Source organism: Carassius auratus, unplaced genomic scaffold (genome assembly GCF_003368295.1).
Source record: "Carassius auratus strain Wakin unplaced genomic scaffold, ASM336829v1 scaf_tig00014207, whole genome shotgun sequence".
Lineage (NCBI taxonomy): Eukaryota > Metazoa > Chordata > Actinopteri > Cypriniformes > Cyprinidae > Carassius > Carassius auratus.
The window spans coordinates 250,173-268,528 of NW_020524479.1; the positions used below are offsets into that span (position 1 = coordinate 250,173).

At 35.5% G+C, this 18,356-nt stretch overlaps 1 protein-coding gene across 1 annotated transcript; it reads right to left on the reverse strand.

Annotated features, from left to right (window-relative positions):
* Positions 1–13,251: 13,251 nt before the first annotated feature.
* sox32 (SRY-box transcription factor 32) lies at positions 13,252–18,146 on the reverse strand. Its single transcript, XM_026247036.1, has 3 exons — positions 17,982–18,146; positions 14,479–14,824; positions 13,252–14,260 (listed from the first exon to the last, which is right to left on the reverse strand). Exons 2-3 carry the CDS (start codon positions 14,786–14,788, stop codon positions 13,650–13,652), a joined length of 921 nt encoding a protein of 306 aa, XP_026102821.1. The 5' UTR covers positions 14,789–14,824; positions 17,982–18,146; the 3' UTR covers positions 13,252–13,649.
* Positions 18,147–18,356: the final 210 nt, after the last annotated feature.

An 18,356-nucleotide genomic window follows, 5' to 3' on the forward strand; every position in this document is an offset into this window, starting at 1 on the left:
CTTATTTATCAAAAGTCTTACTATAAAAATTGTTGTGACAGAAATGCATTATGAAGAAATGCACCTGCTATTAGTAGCATTAGAGCTAACGTTAGCATCAAGCTACATCAGCCAATTTATTAAATTATTAGTACACTTTTACTAAAAACTCACTTTAAACCCCGATCGAGCGTTTGTAATAACTTCATTTAACGTTAGCGATCGGGGGTGGAATTTGGTCGTTTACTATTGTAAAAATATACTATTTGTAGCCTTTTTCATCGCTGCACAAGTTAGCATTTCCGATGTACATTTTCGTTTTTTTTATAAAAAACGCCCCAGATCTCAAGAAAATCTCATACCAAGTTTTACTAACGTAATCGCGGGTTTATTATTCGAATATTTAGTGTGTACAGAGGTGTTTCAGTGTTATGGTAAGATATGAACCAGGAAGTTTACAGGAAGCATGTGACACGGATATGACACTCTAAGACTGACATGGTGAAGGACCAATCGGGAGAGGCTGGGAGAGGCTGTTGATCATCAGATTACATAAATCAGAGGAAACTTAATAGAAATGACGATTCTGTCTGAAGAAATATGAAGTAAACATCAGTAAATATATCCATATATCTCCGCAGATATGCATCTTTGGTCTATAAATCCTTATTGACGCTGTTCAGTGAGTCTATGTGAACACAAATAAACCGCTGCTGACGTAACTGAATATGAATGAATGGTGAATTTCTATTCAAAATGTGGCATAATACGGATTTATTATTTTGCACTCCTGACATAAATTACTAAATAACTGTCACTGCAACAACGTTTTATCAAAATTTTCGTCAAATATCGAAGCTTGAGTCTATTATTTTCCTTCCAGTATTCATAAGCTGTATCATGCTGTCAAATGGGCTGCTCATGAAGCGCTCATTTCTCTCTCGTCTTTCTCTCGGTTCTTTGGCCTGAGACATAATTTATTAATGAGATCCGATCCGGTAATAATAACATATGTTGGTTTAGCTTGGCAGTGTGAATGAAATGTGTATTTATTTATCCGCTATCTCTCCCCGAAACGCTGCTGTCATGTGACTTTTTCTCCCTCGATGTCAAATGATATTTCGTTTTGCACGGCTCAACAAACACCTGGATTTTGCTCTTGTTTTGTTCTAATGAGTGGATTGTGTGCATTAATATTTTAAGAAGCTCTTAAAAAATATATAAATGACTTTACCATGTTGTGACGATGGATAGCAATTGATGTGTCATTCAGCCTGACAGATAAAATCTCACAAGCACATATAAACACTCATTTTCATGTGTATAATATATTCTTCTAATTGTTTTGTGCCGTTTCGCTTCAGTGTTTTAACGTGAAAGGCTGTGAATTCTCTTATGTGGACTTCAAGTGTTCAGAGAAATACATCGCGAGCTCGTGGGCAGTTGGCTGCCACGAATATATCATGTTATTACTTTAAACAGTTCAGAAACATCTGAATTTAGCTCTTGGTGTGTTCTAATGAGTGGATTGCGTGCAATCTCCGTTTTAAAAACTAAAAAAACTAAACTAGAAAAAAAAGTTTGTTGAGACAAACTTTAAGTTGGCTTGAGAAAGCCTGACCAGAAAGTTTGAAGAAGTTTAAAGAAGTTAGAAGTTTATAGTTTAAAGTAAGATTGGCAGATTTGTTGAAAGAAAGAAAGATATAGTAGTTAGAAAGAATGACAGATAGATTAGTTAGAAAGAATGATGTAGATTAGCTCAAATGAAAGAATAGATTAGTTTGACAGAAAGAATGCATACGACTAACATGTTTCTAGCATGATTAGCAAGTTACTAGCATGTTGTTAGCATGACTAGCATGTCGCTACCATGTTTTTAGCATGACTAGCATGTTGCTAGCATGTTTCTAGCATGATTAGCATGTTGATAGCATGTTTCTAGCATAATTAACATTGTGCTAGCATTTTGTTAACATGTTTCTAGCATGATTAGTATGCGACTAGCATGTTGCTAGCAAGTTGCTAGCATGATTAACATGCAACTAGCGTGTTTTTAACATGATTTTACCATGATTAGCATTGTTGCTATCATATTTCTAGCATGATTTGCATATTGTTAACATGTCGCTAGCATGTTTCTAGCATGACTAGCATGCGACTAGCATGTTGCTAGCATGATTAGCATGTTGTTAACATGTTTCTAACATGATTAGCATTTTGCTAGCATGACTAGCATGTTGCTAGCATGATTAGCATGTTGTTAGCAGGTTTCCAACATGATTAGCATGGGACTAGCATGCTGCTAGCTTGATTTTACCATGATTAGCATGTTGCTTGCATCATGTTGCTAGCATGTTTCTAGCATGATTAGCATGTTGCTAGCATGTTGTTAACATGTTTCTAGCATGATTACCATGCGACTAGCATGTTGCTAACATTATTTTACCGTGATTAGCATTTTTGCTAGCATATTTCTAGCATGATTAGCATATTGCTAGCATGTCGCTAGCACGTTTCTAGCATGATTAACATGTTGCTAGCACATGACTAGCATGCGACTAGCATTTAGCTAGCATGATTAGCATGTTTGCTAGCATGATTGTAAGATGATTAACATGTTGCTAGCATGTTTCTAGCATGATAAACATATTGCTAGCATATCGCTAGCATGTTTCTAACATGATTAGCATGCGACTAGCATGTTGCTAACATGATTAGCATGTTGCTTGGATATTTCTAGCATGACTAGCATGCGACTAGCATGTTGCTAGCATGATTTTAGCATGATTAGCATGTTGCTAGCATGTTTCTAGCATGAATACCATGCGACTAGCATGTTTCTAGCCTGATTTAAAATAGTTTACCACGATTTACCATAGTTTACCATTATTTACCACGATTTACCATAGTTTACCATGATTTACCATGTTCAAGTATGATTTACTATGATTCTAGCATGATTTACCATAGTTTACCACGATTTACCATAGTTTACCATGATTTACCATAGTTTACCATTATTTACCACGATTTACCAGTTTACCATGATTTACTATAGTTTACCACGATTTACCATGTTCAAGTATGATTTACTGATTCTAGCATGATTTATCATAGTTTACCATGATTTATGATAGATAGATAGATATATAGATAGATAGATAGATAGATAGATAGATAGATAGATAGATAGATAGATAGATTAGATGAGTTTGAATGAGTTTAAATTGATTAGCATCAAAGCTTGATTGAGTCTAATGGGATTTGGAGTTTGGGTCATCTGAACATCCTGTCAATGAAAGTCTATGGGCATTTTTATGATTTTTAATATTAATTTTTTAAGAAAACCGTAACTAAAACCAGTCTGAAAAGATATAGCACACCAAGTCAGAACAGTATGAAGGTCTGACCCGAGTTTGGAGTATGTAGCTTGAACGGTCTAGGAGTTAGTGTCCAAAAATTTTCCGGCCAGAAAAAAGAGAAGAAGAAGAAGAAGAAGAAGAAGAAGAAGAAGAAGAAGAAGAAGAAGAAGAAGTTTAAATAGGATTTCAGTAAGTTGGCTTTCTCAAGCCAACTTAACGAGTTGTTTGGTGTAGTTTTTGAAAAGTGATTTCTGTTAAATAAAATATCTCTTTTTGAAGTGGACATTGAGCTTTGTCATTTTGCAGTTATTTTTTATGCTCAAACAGCAACATTGCAGACTAACTAAAGTTGAAAAAATTAAAAGGAATTTCTAGGGCCCCTTTAACAATCAACTCGCCAGGGAGGCAGGAGATGGACCAGTCTCCTGGCATGATTGCTATCTGGAGCTCAAAAGAGTGGAGGCCCAGCTTCAAAAATAGAAGAGGTACTTAAACGCTCAAATCGAGAGGGGCGTGCTCATATAAAACCCAAGGGCACTGCTAAGCTTGATTCACAAGGAGAGTGGCTCAGCAGGGAGGCACTTCTCAGCTAGACCAGAAGGAGGTGCTAGATTAGAAGGGGTAACCCAGCAGGGCCCAATAAGAGACAGTCCAGTGGTGCAGCTGGACATGGTCTTATGCTCTTTAACTCAATAGAGGGCCTGGGTCCCATATATTATCATCATTAACATTAATGAATGATTGACCTACTTCTTTACATTATATATATATATAGCTTTAAATAAATTAAATTTTAAAATATATTTAACAGGAAAACACTATTTTCCCGTGTATTATGCATATTATTATTTTTACTGTATTTTTATATATATATATATATATATTTTTTTTTTTTTTTTAATTATTTGACCGCCAGTGTACAAAATAATTATATTTGAAATAGCAACATTTTTATTATAGCAACTTTTATTTATCATATTTAATTATGGCCAGTACACCCATCTCCTTGAACAATGCATCCATGAGACATTCAGCATGTAACAAAAATATTTAATTGAACAAATATTTGAAAGATTGATTGAGGATAGTGAATGTTTTAAAGGACGACTTCTACAGCACACCCCTCCTTGCTTACCTCTTTTCCACTTTAAGTAGGGTGTTAATATTTTGTCAGATGGGATGAGGATACATGGGCTTATTTGACAGTGGATAAAGTTACAAAGAAGTAAAGTTTATCCTGGTGTGGCAGGGTAGTTTGATCCTCCCTGTATTGATGTTAGAATATTGTTAGCCTATCAGCAGGCATAGGTGGGTTTATAAAGGGCTGTGTCAGTCAGATGTGTCACTCTTAGGTGCACCCCCCCCCCCCCTCCTCCCTTTTTTTTTCTGATACTGGTGTTCGACATTGATGTCTGTTTGTTAGCGGTGTGGCTAATGACAACTTCCACAACATTTTGAGGTGAAAATGGGTAGAGGACGATTTAATATTAATCCAATTCACAATTCATTTCAGTTCATGTCTCATAATGTCTCATAATTTTTTTTTTTTTTTGTTGTTGTTGTTAGTATTTTAACAGCTGTAATACGGTAACATGTTGCTGAAGTTAGAAAGTGCTGCTTTTCTGTCACAAAAGTGCTGAATCTGTGAGAAAGGTGTGTAACTTGAAGTGGGCGTAACTTGACAAAAGAGGCGTAACTTGAAGTTGTTCAAATCAGAACCTCGCGAGATGTCAAAACGAGATTTTGTCGGGATGCGTTCAAAACCGCATACCCTTTAATTAGGCACTTAAGAATGCCTGAAATAGTACTTATTTCAATAAGTACTAATTTAACGAGCGCTAAAAGAGTAAATACTCTACAGCCTAAATGCGTATGCATGAAGTATGAATGCAATTTGTATATCATCATCCGCTATATTGATCATGTTAACCTACAAAGTTAAAACAAGCACAAAACCTTAAAAGATATAAGTGACAGGTTTAATTAATGTATTTGTAAGTATCTTGATAATGAATAATATTGCCCATGTTGTGGTCTTGTTGCAGAAATGGCTGCCTTTTTATTTTGTGATTGTAGAATAGCCAATACTGTTGATTTTATTTTTTTTATATTTTTATCCAAGGTCTTATCCTTAAACAAGAATTGCAAAAGAGCAAATCACATGAACAGACATTTGAGTGAGAGATGTGTGTGTTATTATGTTGAATCAACTGTCTACACTGCTTTAGATTAATGTAAGTAATATAAATAAATCTACATTAAGTAAACATAAGTTATCTATTTCACTTGACCATTAGAATTGTAGATAAATTGTGGAGCCCTTGTGTTGTATAAAAGGTGAGTGAACACATCAGCATCTAGCTCAACATGTAGTATATCACAGATAAATGACAGAGGAGACTGACTCTTGTCTGGATGTTACAGGGACAGATGAGACACACACAAGAGAGACCGATGAAGGAATGGTGCCATCAAAGACTCTCAGTGAGTACACTACAGTCATCAATAAAACATCTTTTAAATTTTAAGTTGTAGTTTATTAATAAACAGCAGTTATTACAGCACTTTTCTGATTCTTGATTGCTGTACATTTGATGCAGATCGTTTGTGGTGGAGCAGGTGACAGCAGCATCTGTGGACAAAACCTGAAAGAAAAATCTAAAGTAAGATCATTGTGTTACTTCTAATACAGAAATGAAGTGACACTGTGCTGTTAAAATGACTGCTTTTGTTTTGTGTTTGTGCATCTTTAGAGGATCTGAAATTTCTGCAGACAGCTGTGTGCACTGAGGATGGAGACGATGGAGTGCCATGGGTGAAATGCTCCATCACTGCTCTCCTCTTGTTTTCTCATCAGGACCAGATGCTGCTGTGGTCTCTTCATCTTCAGTGACCCCAGAGCCAGTGAAAACATCTAGAGAAAGACCAAAAGACACTGAGGATGTGATTTTTTTCTGCTGGTTTCTGTTCATATAACATCAATCAATAAAACCTGAGTTTCAGAAGCTTCTAAAACATCATCAAATAATGTCACAAAGAATCTGAAAGTCAGGCTTTCCTGACTAATACTGTATGAACACAAACCAGCAGGAGAAACTTGACAAAAATCACCTTTTGTGTTTGGACAAAGGATTGAACAGAATGAAGGCAAGCCATTAATGACTGAATTTATACATTTAAATGAACTGACCCTTTAAAACCCCAAATAGAAACTGTATTAAATGTATGCATGCATTAATATTATAGTAGAACATTGAAGAAAAAAAGCTTTAAGAAATAAGCAGCTTTATTGACAATTTTTTGCCCAAGATTACAGTAAAGACACACCGGTGGAGACTGATCCAGCAACCTTCTGCTGACCAGTCCAGTTGAAAGTGACGTGACATTCAGCCAAGTATGGTGACCCATACTCAGAATTTGTGCTCTGCATTTAACCCATCCGAAGTGCACACACACAGAGCAGTGAACACACACACACACACACTGTCAGCACACACCCGGAGCAGTGGGCAGCCATGTTGGGGGTTCAATGCCTTGCTCAAGGGCACCTCAGGCGTGGTATTGAAGGTGGAGAGAGAACTGTACATGCACTCTCCCCACCCACAATTCCTGCCGGCCCAGGACTCGAACTCACAACCTTTCGATTGGGAGTCCGACTCTCTAACCATTAGGCCACGACTTCCTCTTAAAAAAAGTTCACTACACCACAGAAATAATGAAGCTATATCAAATCAGCATACAATTGTAAACATATACAATTAAATTCAGCAATAAATAGAATGCTGACAACATGATATAAAGCGTTTTACTCTGTGTAAATGTTTTCCTGGTAGTCATGCTCATGGTGAGCAGACACAGATGTTGGGAGCAGACACAGCAGCAGTCAGATCGTCCCGCACATGTTCTCCTGCTCTTGTTCAGGGTTGTGTGGTTCAGGGTCTTCATCTTGGTCTTCCTCATCCTCTCTGTGCACTCAGACAGGACTCGATGTCTCTCTCTCATCATGATCAGAGTCAGATCGTCCCGCACATGTTCTCCTGCTCTTGTTCAGCGTTGTGTGGTTCAGGGTCTTCATCATGGTCTTCCTCATTCTCTCTGTGCACTCAGACAAGGTCTCGATGTCCCTCTCTCATCATGATCAGATTCAGTCTGACTGCAGCAGTGAGGGACCTGATGGACGGATGTGGGTTCACCATCTGTAAACATTCAAAAACAGAACAATTTCTGAATAAAGGTTTGTTTCATGTGTTGTTGACTTGTATTTTATTTATTGTGACGGTTACTTTTATTTATTATTTTACTTGTATATTCATGTCTCCTGTTGTTGTCAGTAAATAAAATATAGCCTAATTGTTTCATTAACACATACATTAATTCATTACTTGACTGAATATTTAGATGTATTCATCTTGGCTGTATTTGTCTAGTGTGACGTTATGCATAGATATGAAAAAGAAAACGAATTACAATTTGTTTTACAAAAAATATATATAATCATTAGTCACCATTTATCATAATTATTGTTGATAAGTGTTGGGGTGGGCTAGAAATGCTTTCTGAGGTAATCTTAATTTCTAAGTAGTGATACTTACATTTTTCAAGTGTAAAATCAACATTCTTCTCCAAAGGCGAGATCTTCAAGCAGCTGATCTGCGTCTTATTTGTGCAGATATTACAAATACTGCAAAAGCTGAGGAAAACCGTACGAGGTAGGGTGGTGGAGCTATTGATGCTATGAAGGATTTAATCTTCAAGCATTAAACTGTGGGTCATATTAATAGTTAAAACATAAAAACAAAACAAATATATTGGTTAAACTACAATAACAATAAAAGGGCATTTGTATATTCAACAAGACCACAAAAGGAGCAAATTGCATCAACATAAAAATATTTAGATAGTAAATATTAAACCTGTAGCAGTCAGTCATATATTTGAAGTTGTTGGGCTTGTTATAACGTCATAGGTCACATGATAACGTAAACATGGCGGAATTCATTCATACTCAACGAGATTTGGCTGTAAAGTACGTACTCTTTTAGCGCTCGTTAAGTAAGTACTTATTGAAATTTAGTACCTACTCCTTAAGTAGGCGATTTCGGACGCAGCCACAGTTAAATGCTTTGTTCCTGAATGAATCATCCATTTAAATGAATCGGCTGAATGTCAACGACTCATTCATTAACGGTCACTTGTTGCCATCTACTGGCGGTTTTAATTTAAAAAACAAAATATTATTTATCCATCTATAGCTGCAAATGCATCCATGTCCCCTCTTGGATTCATTAAATTGTGTACATACATCTAAATGCTATTTAAGAGGCAGATTCCAGAAATGTTTTCATATGTTGGAATGAAAGACATTAAGTACAGATGAAGTGCTTCTTATTCTTATCCAAATATACAAAATAGATAAAAAAAAAGAGTTAAAAAATGAACAAAATCTTACTACTCAAGCTGTGTATGAACATATATATATATTAAGATTATTGATAATAAGAATACAATTTGTACGTAAGTGCAATAAATATCACATACTTTAAGACTTTTACTCAAGTAATATTTGAAACGGTGACCTCAACTTCTACAAAACCTTTTTAATAGCATGATATTGACACTTTTTTAAACTATTTATTTGTCTTGCTGCTGCTGTCAGCCTTCTCCGGTTTCCAGATATTCTGGCAGCCACTTCCTGCTGACAGCTGCCGAATTTTCGCTGAACCACCTCTCTTCTCCAAACAGCGCAGTTACAACTTCCAAAAGGATACAAATAATAAAAAAGTTATCATGAAGTAAAACAGCTCCATATTTCAGAACGCACATACAAAACACTTGAACTGAATGCAACGGGACCTGTTTTAGGGACTACATAAGTCTGTTGTGCATAACTTCCATTAAGATGATCAGGGTTATTTCAAAATTACAGTACATGCAGCTGTGTTGGAGCATAATTAAAAATGAAGACAGTATTTGTTTTTATTGCACATGGTCCAACCTTAAAAATAATTTTACTGTAAGAAATGTGAAAGTTTAACTGAAATGAATGATTGGATGCACCTTTTTAATGAAAATGTATTGAGTTTATAAACACATGTCATTGCACTTAAATATGAACATCAACAAAAGTAATTGTTAATTAATTTGAGTTATGTTTCACACATACAGTTGTAATAAAGTACAAAGTACAAACATTCCTTAGAACAAGGAATAGCATATTAAACAACACTGCATATTGCCATAGTCAAGTCAAGTCAAGTCACCTTTATTTATACAGTGCTTTAAACAAAATACATTGCGTCAAAGCAACTGAACAACATTCATTAGGAAAACAGTGTGTCAATAATGCAAAATGACAGTTAAAGGCAGTTCATCATTGAATTCAGTGATGTCATCTCTGTTCAGTTTAAACAGTGTCTGTGCATTTATTTGCAATCAAGTCAATGATATCGCTGTAGATGAAGTGACCCCAGCTAAGCAAGCCAGAGGCGATGGTGGCAAGGAACCGAAATTCCATCGGTGACAGAATGGAGGAAAAAATCTTGGGAGAAACCAGGCTTAGTTGGGGGGGGGGTAGTTCTCCTCTGACCAGACTCGGGAGATAAAATGATGTACGAAGCATACATTTATTGACAACTCAGCAAGCATAATTATAAATTTCTTTCCATTTCAATTCCATGCTGCAGCAAAGTCAGATTGTGCAGAAAAATCACCTTTTTCTTGTGGTCTTGTCCTGGTGGTCGTCTGAGACAAGGTATTTACAGGGGATCTGTATCTGGGGCTCTAGTTGTCCTGGTCTCCGCTGTCTTTCAGGGATCTAGAGGTCCTTTAAACTGCAAGAGTGTGTCTGCCTCCCAAACAATGTAAGGTAGGTTATTTCAGAATTTATTTACCATAGTTGATTTTGATATTTTAGGTATTATCAAATTGCCTGAGTATTGAAAAAGTACCGGACGTAGAGGATTATAATGTAAAAGGACCTCATTCAAATACTGAGGTGCTAAACCATTCAGGGCTTTATAAGTAATAAGCAATATATTATGATATCTATACAATGTTTGACAGGGAGCCAGTGCAGTGTTGACAGGACCGGGCTAATATGGTCATACTTCCTGGTTCTAGTAAGAACTCTTGATGCTGCATTTTAGACTAGCTGTAGTTTGTTTACTAAGCGTGCAGAACAACCACCCAATAAATCATTACTATAATCTAACCTTGAGGTCATAAATGCATGGATTAACAATTCTGCATTTGACATTGAGAGCATAGGCCGTAATTTAGATATATTTTTGAGATGGAAAAATGCAGTTTTACAAATGCTAGAAACGTGGCTTTCTAAGGAAAGATTGCGATCAAATTGCACACCTAGGTTCCTAAATGATGATGAAAAATTGACAGAGCAGCCAGCAAGTCTTAGATAGTGTTCTAGGTTATTACATGCAGAGTTTTTAGGTCCTATAATTAACACCTCTTTTTTTCAGAATTTAGCAGTAAGAAATTACTTGTCATCCAGTTTTTTATATTGACTATGCATTCCATTAGTTTTTCAAATTGGTGTGTTTCACTGGGCCGCAAAGAAATATATAGCTGAGTATTGTCATCATAGCAGTGAAAGCTAACACCATGTTTCCTGATGATATCTCCCAAGGGTAACATATAAAGCGTGAAGAATTGCGGCCCTTGTACTGAGCCTTGAGGTATTCCATACTGCACTTGTGATTGATATGATACCTCTTCATTCACTGCTACGAACTGATGGCGGTCATATAAAAATGATTTAAACCATGCTAATGCACTTCCATTAATGCCAACAAAGTGTTCAAGTCTACAGTATGCAAAAGAATGTTGTGGTCAATTGTGTCAAACGTAGCACTAAGATCGAAAAGAACTAATTTGGATACATCAGGAAGATAACTTAAAAAGCAGTCTTTTGTGGTAGAAGTGATGGTTCTTCCATACTTGTTACAAGAAGTAGAATTTACAATTTTGGCTATATAAAGTTTGCACAAAACTAAATAATGATCTGAGATATCCTTACTTGGCTGCAAAATTTCAACAATATCAACATCAATTCCATGTGACAGTATTAAATCTAGAGTATGATTTCGACAATGAGTAGGTCCTGAAACATGTTGTCTAACCCCAATAGAGTTCAGAATGTCTATAAATGCTGATCCCAGTGCATCTTTTTCATTGTCAACATGGATATTAAAATCACCAACTATTAATACTTTATCTGCAGCCAGAACTAACTCGAATGTAAAATTAGCAAACTCTTTAATAAAGTCTGTATGGTGCCCTGGTGGCCTGTATGCAGTAGCCAGTACAAACATAACAGGGGATTTATCATTAACATTTGTTTCTCTGGATAATGTTATATAAAGCACCATTACTTCAAACGAGTTATGCTTGAAGCCTGCCCTCTGAGAAATCCTGAAAACGTTGTTATAAATTGAAGCAACACCTCCCACTTTGTCTTTTAGACGCGGCTCATGTTTATAACAGAAATCTTGGGGGGTGGACTCATTTAAAATAATATAATCATTAGGTTTTAGCCAGGTTTCTGTCAGACAAAGCACATCTAGATTATGATCAGTGATCATATTATTTACAAAAAGTGTTTTCGTAGAAAGGGATCTGATATTCAATAAGCCAAGCTTTATCATTTGTTGGCCCAGACAACCCAACAGCATCACTGCTTAGAATTGATGTATAGCTTTCTTCTAGTAACAGATATTCAAGTTGCGTTTATTAATGAAGCAGCAGATTATGTTAGATGACGGCGGTTTTCTAAAGTACTCCTGAGGCTATGTGGCTATATTTATTATTGCAGCATGACGGTTTCTTATGTAATGCCATCTGAGGGCTCAAAGATCTAGCACATTTACCTGAGGTTTCCTGCCTTGTCCTACACAGACTGAGATTTCCCTGGATTCCTTTAATCTTTTCACAATAAAATGAATGCTAGTTGGTGAAAGACCTAAATTAAATTCTTTGAGATTTGCTTGCAAAGACAGATATGGTCATTTTATAACCAAACATGAATCCCCTAAAAATTTGAATATTCAATAAACTTTTCACTTTTATTTTGCATCTGTCCCAACTATTTTGGAGTGTTTGCAGCCTTTAAAATGATCAAAATTATTCTGCCCACTGTACAGGTTCACAACATATCACATTCATATGCCAGTGACATTTTTGGCTGTGAAGTGTGTTTGCTGAGAAGATTGGGAATCTAGACACAAAGGCAAGAGGTTTCCAGTGGGACAGTATTATTTCACAATATTAAAATTCACCTGCCAAAATGATTCTGCCCTGCCCAGTTCCACAATTTTGCCTGTGAAGTGTTTGATGAGGGAAATGTGATTGCTTCTAAGGAGGAAATCTCTTTTTCACACCGAAGCTGCATTTACTTTATAAAGATTTGGTAATTATTATTTTTTTACTAAATATGGTAAAATATTGTTGCAATTACAAATGATAATTTTATCTTTCCAATGTAATTTATTTCTGTACTGTCACAGCGGCTAAAACTCCATTACTCAAGTATTCAGTGCCACATTATCACAGTTGAAGACAGCTAATTTTTCAGAAATTTTAATACACTTGTCTTCCGTGAAAAAAAGGATAAAACTGTCTTTGCTGTCAATTATGATAAATGCTTAATGTATATCTATCTGGCATATAAAATTCCACGAGAAACACTGAAATTATTCACTAAAAGCTTTCAAAAGCAAACAGTCTCAAACTTTTATTTCATTCAACATTTAAAATAATAATAATAATAATAATAATAATACATATAAAAACAATTCAGTATATTCTCAAGATATTTCGTAAACAATGTATCAGTAAATACAAACAATTTACTACTTAAAAATCAATAAAGCTATTATTTTGCTGTTTTTGCTGTTTTTAACAATTTTAGGCAGTATGTGACAAATATCTGACAATTATGTTACTCAGTAAGTATTATCACCACATTGACTTTAAAACACTAAATAACATCTTAAAGCATTGATGCACTTCAACCCATATTGACAGATATTTTATTTATATCATCCTAAAAGCCAACTTTTTCTCAAGTAAAAAAAAGAGTAAAAAAGAAAAGAATAATAATAATAATAATAATATCTATAAATACACAACAAACTAAAGTTAAACACTGCATGGCCATCAATGTTTACATTACATATAAACACTATTTAATATACACTGTCTCACAGTAAGAATTCATTGCACTGGCAGTAGAAAAAAAAAAATTCACCACTGAAGTGTCTGTATGGCAGTATTCAAAGTTTATGTTTATGGTCACTCGTTCTGGTCCACAGGCTGTGCTGGATTGAGATACTGGTCAAATTCACTGCGGTCAAGCTGGTCCAACATGTCCGATCTCACTTGTTCTAAGTAGAACTCCAGAGAAGGTCCACCTAAGCACAGTACACATGCACATACCTCAGTTCCCCATCGATCACTGAGTTCCACCCCATTCTGTTGCACAGAATGCTGTGAATACAACAGCGACTCGGAGTAAGTAGCCAGAGGCAGATGTACAGAAGAAGAGTTCAGTAATGTTGCACCACCGTGGAACATCATGTTTCCATTTGATGTTGTTGCTTCAAAGTGGTATGATGAAGAGTGGTTTTCGAGAGGAAACCCACTGTGTGGGAGCTTATAGGAGTTGATTTGATTGTATGGTTTCTGTCCAACTTGACCTTGTAACATACATCTAAGGTGAAAAGAGGCATTTGGAGAACTGACAGTCTCACTTGAAGCCGTCTTGCTGACACGCTTGTTGCATTTTCGTCGACGGGGCCGGTATTTGTAGTTGGGATAGTCAATGGTATGTTGGATTCGTAGTCTTTCTGCTTCTTGCATGTAAGGACGCTTCTCTGCCAGAGACATGGCCTTCCATGTCTTGCCTATAACAAAAATGAAACAAAAAATGTTTTAGTTTAAACAATATTAAAGTATGTATAAGTAACGGACATAGTAATATTAGACTGAACATTTATGTGTTCATATACAAAAAAATAAATAAATATCAAATTCATATTAAACTAGGCTAATAGCCTATAGTTGTAACAGACATTATATTTTAATTTAACACAAGTATTTACAGAAAAAGTGTCCCACTCACCAAGTATTTTACTGAGGTCAGTGTTCTCCAGGTCAGGGTTTAGCTGCGCTAGGCGTCTGCGCTCCTCTTTGGTCCAGATGATGAACGCATTTAGAGGACGTCTCACTCGAGCTTCCACGGGCGCTTTCGCTTCCGGGCTTGAGCAGTTGGATTCAGACTCTACCGACAACGGGCTTGATGGACCCGACACGGGGAAATGAAACATCCCACGAGGCTCTTTCTGCTGATGTGGCACGTAGTGGCACTGTTGATTCTCAAGCAACATAGTGGGTCCCATTTCGGGATCGGGGAGCATCCGGTCGAGATACATTCTGTTCTGCCGGGTGAGAAGTTCACTCTGGTGCACCTCAAAAATCGAAAGAGGCTTTAAAAGGTTAGCGGACCAATGGGGGCGCAGAGGAGTGGATTAAAGGTGTGAAGCGCCAGAAGTTTCACCTTGGTGATAATGCTAATGTCCCTTTTGCGAACGAAATATCTATAGGCATATATATATATATATATATATATATATATATATATATATATATATATATATATATATATATATATATATGAAGAGTTCAGAAGCAAAAGCCTCTAAATGCCATCTGAAATTTATTATATTTATATTTATGTTCAGTTATTTCACTTTAATAGTCTGGCAAAGGACCTGCGCATTGCCATTAAAGTAAAATGACTCAATTTAAGCATAGGAGCTTGATAAAAATCCTAATTTTAGATGAAAATTTCAGATGGCATTTAGAGGCTTTTGCATCTGAACTCTTCATATATATATATATATATATATATATATATATATATATATATATATATATATATATATATATATATATATATAGCACACACACACACACACACACACACAGCTAACAGAAGCAGAAATAGCTAATACAAACCAAAATTTAGAACCATTCATATAGGCTAAAATAAAATTATTTTAAAAAACGAATACGTTTTGATATTAGGTTTGTTTAATCTTATTAGGATTTTTTTTTTCATCTTTTTTATAAATAAGATTGAAATTCCATTCCCAAGATTTTTCATAGCCTACCATCAGACAGTCATTTTTTCCCTAAATGTTTCAAGTGAAAGGAGAACGAAGAATCTATCAATGCATACAAGATACGATCACATCGCATTATAAACTGTATATATATATATATATATATATATATATATATATATATATATATATATATATATATATATATATATATATGTTAAAAGTATTCCAGGGCTGGACTGAGGGTAAATGTCGGTGCTGAACAAATCCAGCCCATCAGTTATTACTGAATCCACATAAAAACAGCAAGCTTAACATTGTCAGCTAGAAAATTGATAGTAAAGCAATGATTTTGAGCTAGAATGCAGAAAATTTACTTCTATTAAATTAACTCATTGTTTCCTCGCCCTCATGTTGTTCAAAACTGGTAAGACTTACTTTTTTTTTTCAATGGAATACAAAATAAGATATTTTGTAGAATGTTTCCAAACCATGTTGGATACCCTTGATTTTTGCTGTACGGACAAAAATGTTTTGAATTTTTCAATAATCGTCTTTTATGTTCCACAGAAGAAATACATTTTATATATACATATATATATATATATATATATATATATATATATATATATATATATATATATATATATATAGGTGTAGAAAAAAATGGAAAACATTCCCCAATATTTAATATAATTTAAGTAATTACAGTAACATTTATAGTAAATGCATTCAACTAACAATATGCTTAATAACTGCAAGGTATATTTTTACGGTGCTGAACTGACTTGTAGTCAATTTAATTCGTCATGCAGTTTACATTTGTTGTGGTTGTTTCAGCCAGCGTCACTACAGAACCTTTTTTTGTTCTCATATCGCACGACTGTATAACACAATTCTGTGTATGTGACATGTCCCGCTCTGCTTTTGCGCGCGACTGGCGCATGCATTGGGTAGCGCCGCTTCACACATTTTGAGTATTTGCCTTTTGCAGTTTCACATGCGCTGTAATTTAAAAACAGTGCCTAATATAGGGGAGGTCTCCCTCGCTTCTTCGATCGGCCCAGTAGGCTACTGGCAATGTCTCGGTGCTCCTGGTGGCCAATAAAATAGCCTATATAATTTTAATTCTTCTTCTTCTTATTATTATTATTATTTCATTTTTATTTATTTATTGAGTCAGTAGTGTAACTTTCATCAAGAACCCTTTTCTGAAGAACATCATGATAGACCACTAATAGATAGGCTTGGTGTTCTAAGCCTAATAACTACTTTGTGTAAATTTGAAATTATAGGCTACAATATATCACACACTAGACAGTACTGGCATTGTATAATTGGCTATATTAAAATCCCCATACAGACTGCCTAACAGACAACTGAGCTCAACAGGCAAGTCTGATGCACCTGTTGCCCTTGTGTTGTGAGAGATTCGGGCTGGTTGCAAATGCCCTCGGGCAAGGCAGTCAGCTATGGCAACCATAATAGAATCATGAAAAGCTTTGACACCTTGATTAAACAGACTCGTCTGATCAGAAATAGCCGCGCAGTTAATTCAATGACGGCAATGATCAAGGTTTAGATTTTATCTTACGGTCTAGCCCACGAAGCAGCGAAACCTACGGCCTGCCTTTGACAAAGCTAAGAGATGGCTGTTCGTTAATCGATACGATTTGAGAATAATACATGTTAGACAGTCTAATGGTACTGGAGCTAATCGAATTGTAGTCGAGCGTCTTGTTTTATCATTTGGCTCACAAGACCCACATGATTGAGTATTTGTTAATTGGAGACTAATTCGATCTCCTGATGATTATGATGAAAAGCTCTTAAACTTTAAAGTAATCTTAAAAGTAGCAAAGGTATATTAGGGTAGGCTACATTATAAAAGACCTCCGTAAAAATAATTCAAATATTACTACAATTTCACTAGAATGAGATGTAAATGCAATACATAATTTTCTTTTATGTGTTTTGTTTTCTTTTGATATTTATTACAACGGCCATGATTAAAATGCAGTGCAGATTATATGTATATGTTAATTATAAAATGAAATTATAACAAATAAATAAATAAATAAATAAATACATTTAGGCTACTTTAAAAACCTACTGTCTTTTGATGTCAAACTTCGAATACACTTAATAGGGTGTAACATTTACATTTGAATGGTGCGAAATGGCACTACACCAATAAACATACATCCTTTGTGCATTAATGCTTACACTAATAAATGATTCCTTTCTTCTGAAAACTTCGGTTGTTCACATTCGCTTACACTGTCGGATTTACGACTGGAATTCACATCCGAGCATAACGTCGCTTGAGCTGTTAAGCGTGATTATGGGGTTAGTTAATTAGTTTGAGCGACTCAGCGTGAATACAATAATGTTAGTTTCGGTTGTTTTCGATTCAAAGTCCAAAATCGTTTTAGAGTTATTGTTCAAATTTAGCTTAAAAGCACTGCACATTTGTATCAATAAATTCAGACTTACATACCTCACTATCTGGAAAACCTTTTTATTCTTGTTCCTGTGATAGCAGTTTGTGACTGTAGTACAGGATATGTGACCCAACTCAGGTACCCTCAACAGCCAACCTCTGTAGTGCCTGGGTGTGTGTTAATTCATATCAACAAAATATGAGACTCTCTTGAGCTTGATTGTATTAACTGTCCTTATTGTGTATGGGTATATTGTCCTGAGCACACCGCTACCCTGTATCATTCAGAATAACAAAGAAGCAGAAGTGGAAGAAAAACATCCTCAGTGATTAAATTGTAAATACAGAAGCCTACATACAGTGCTGTCTGATGAAGCGCATTAAATAACCAATGTGTACCTAGTATTGTATTGGCTCAGCAGGTGGTGGAGA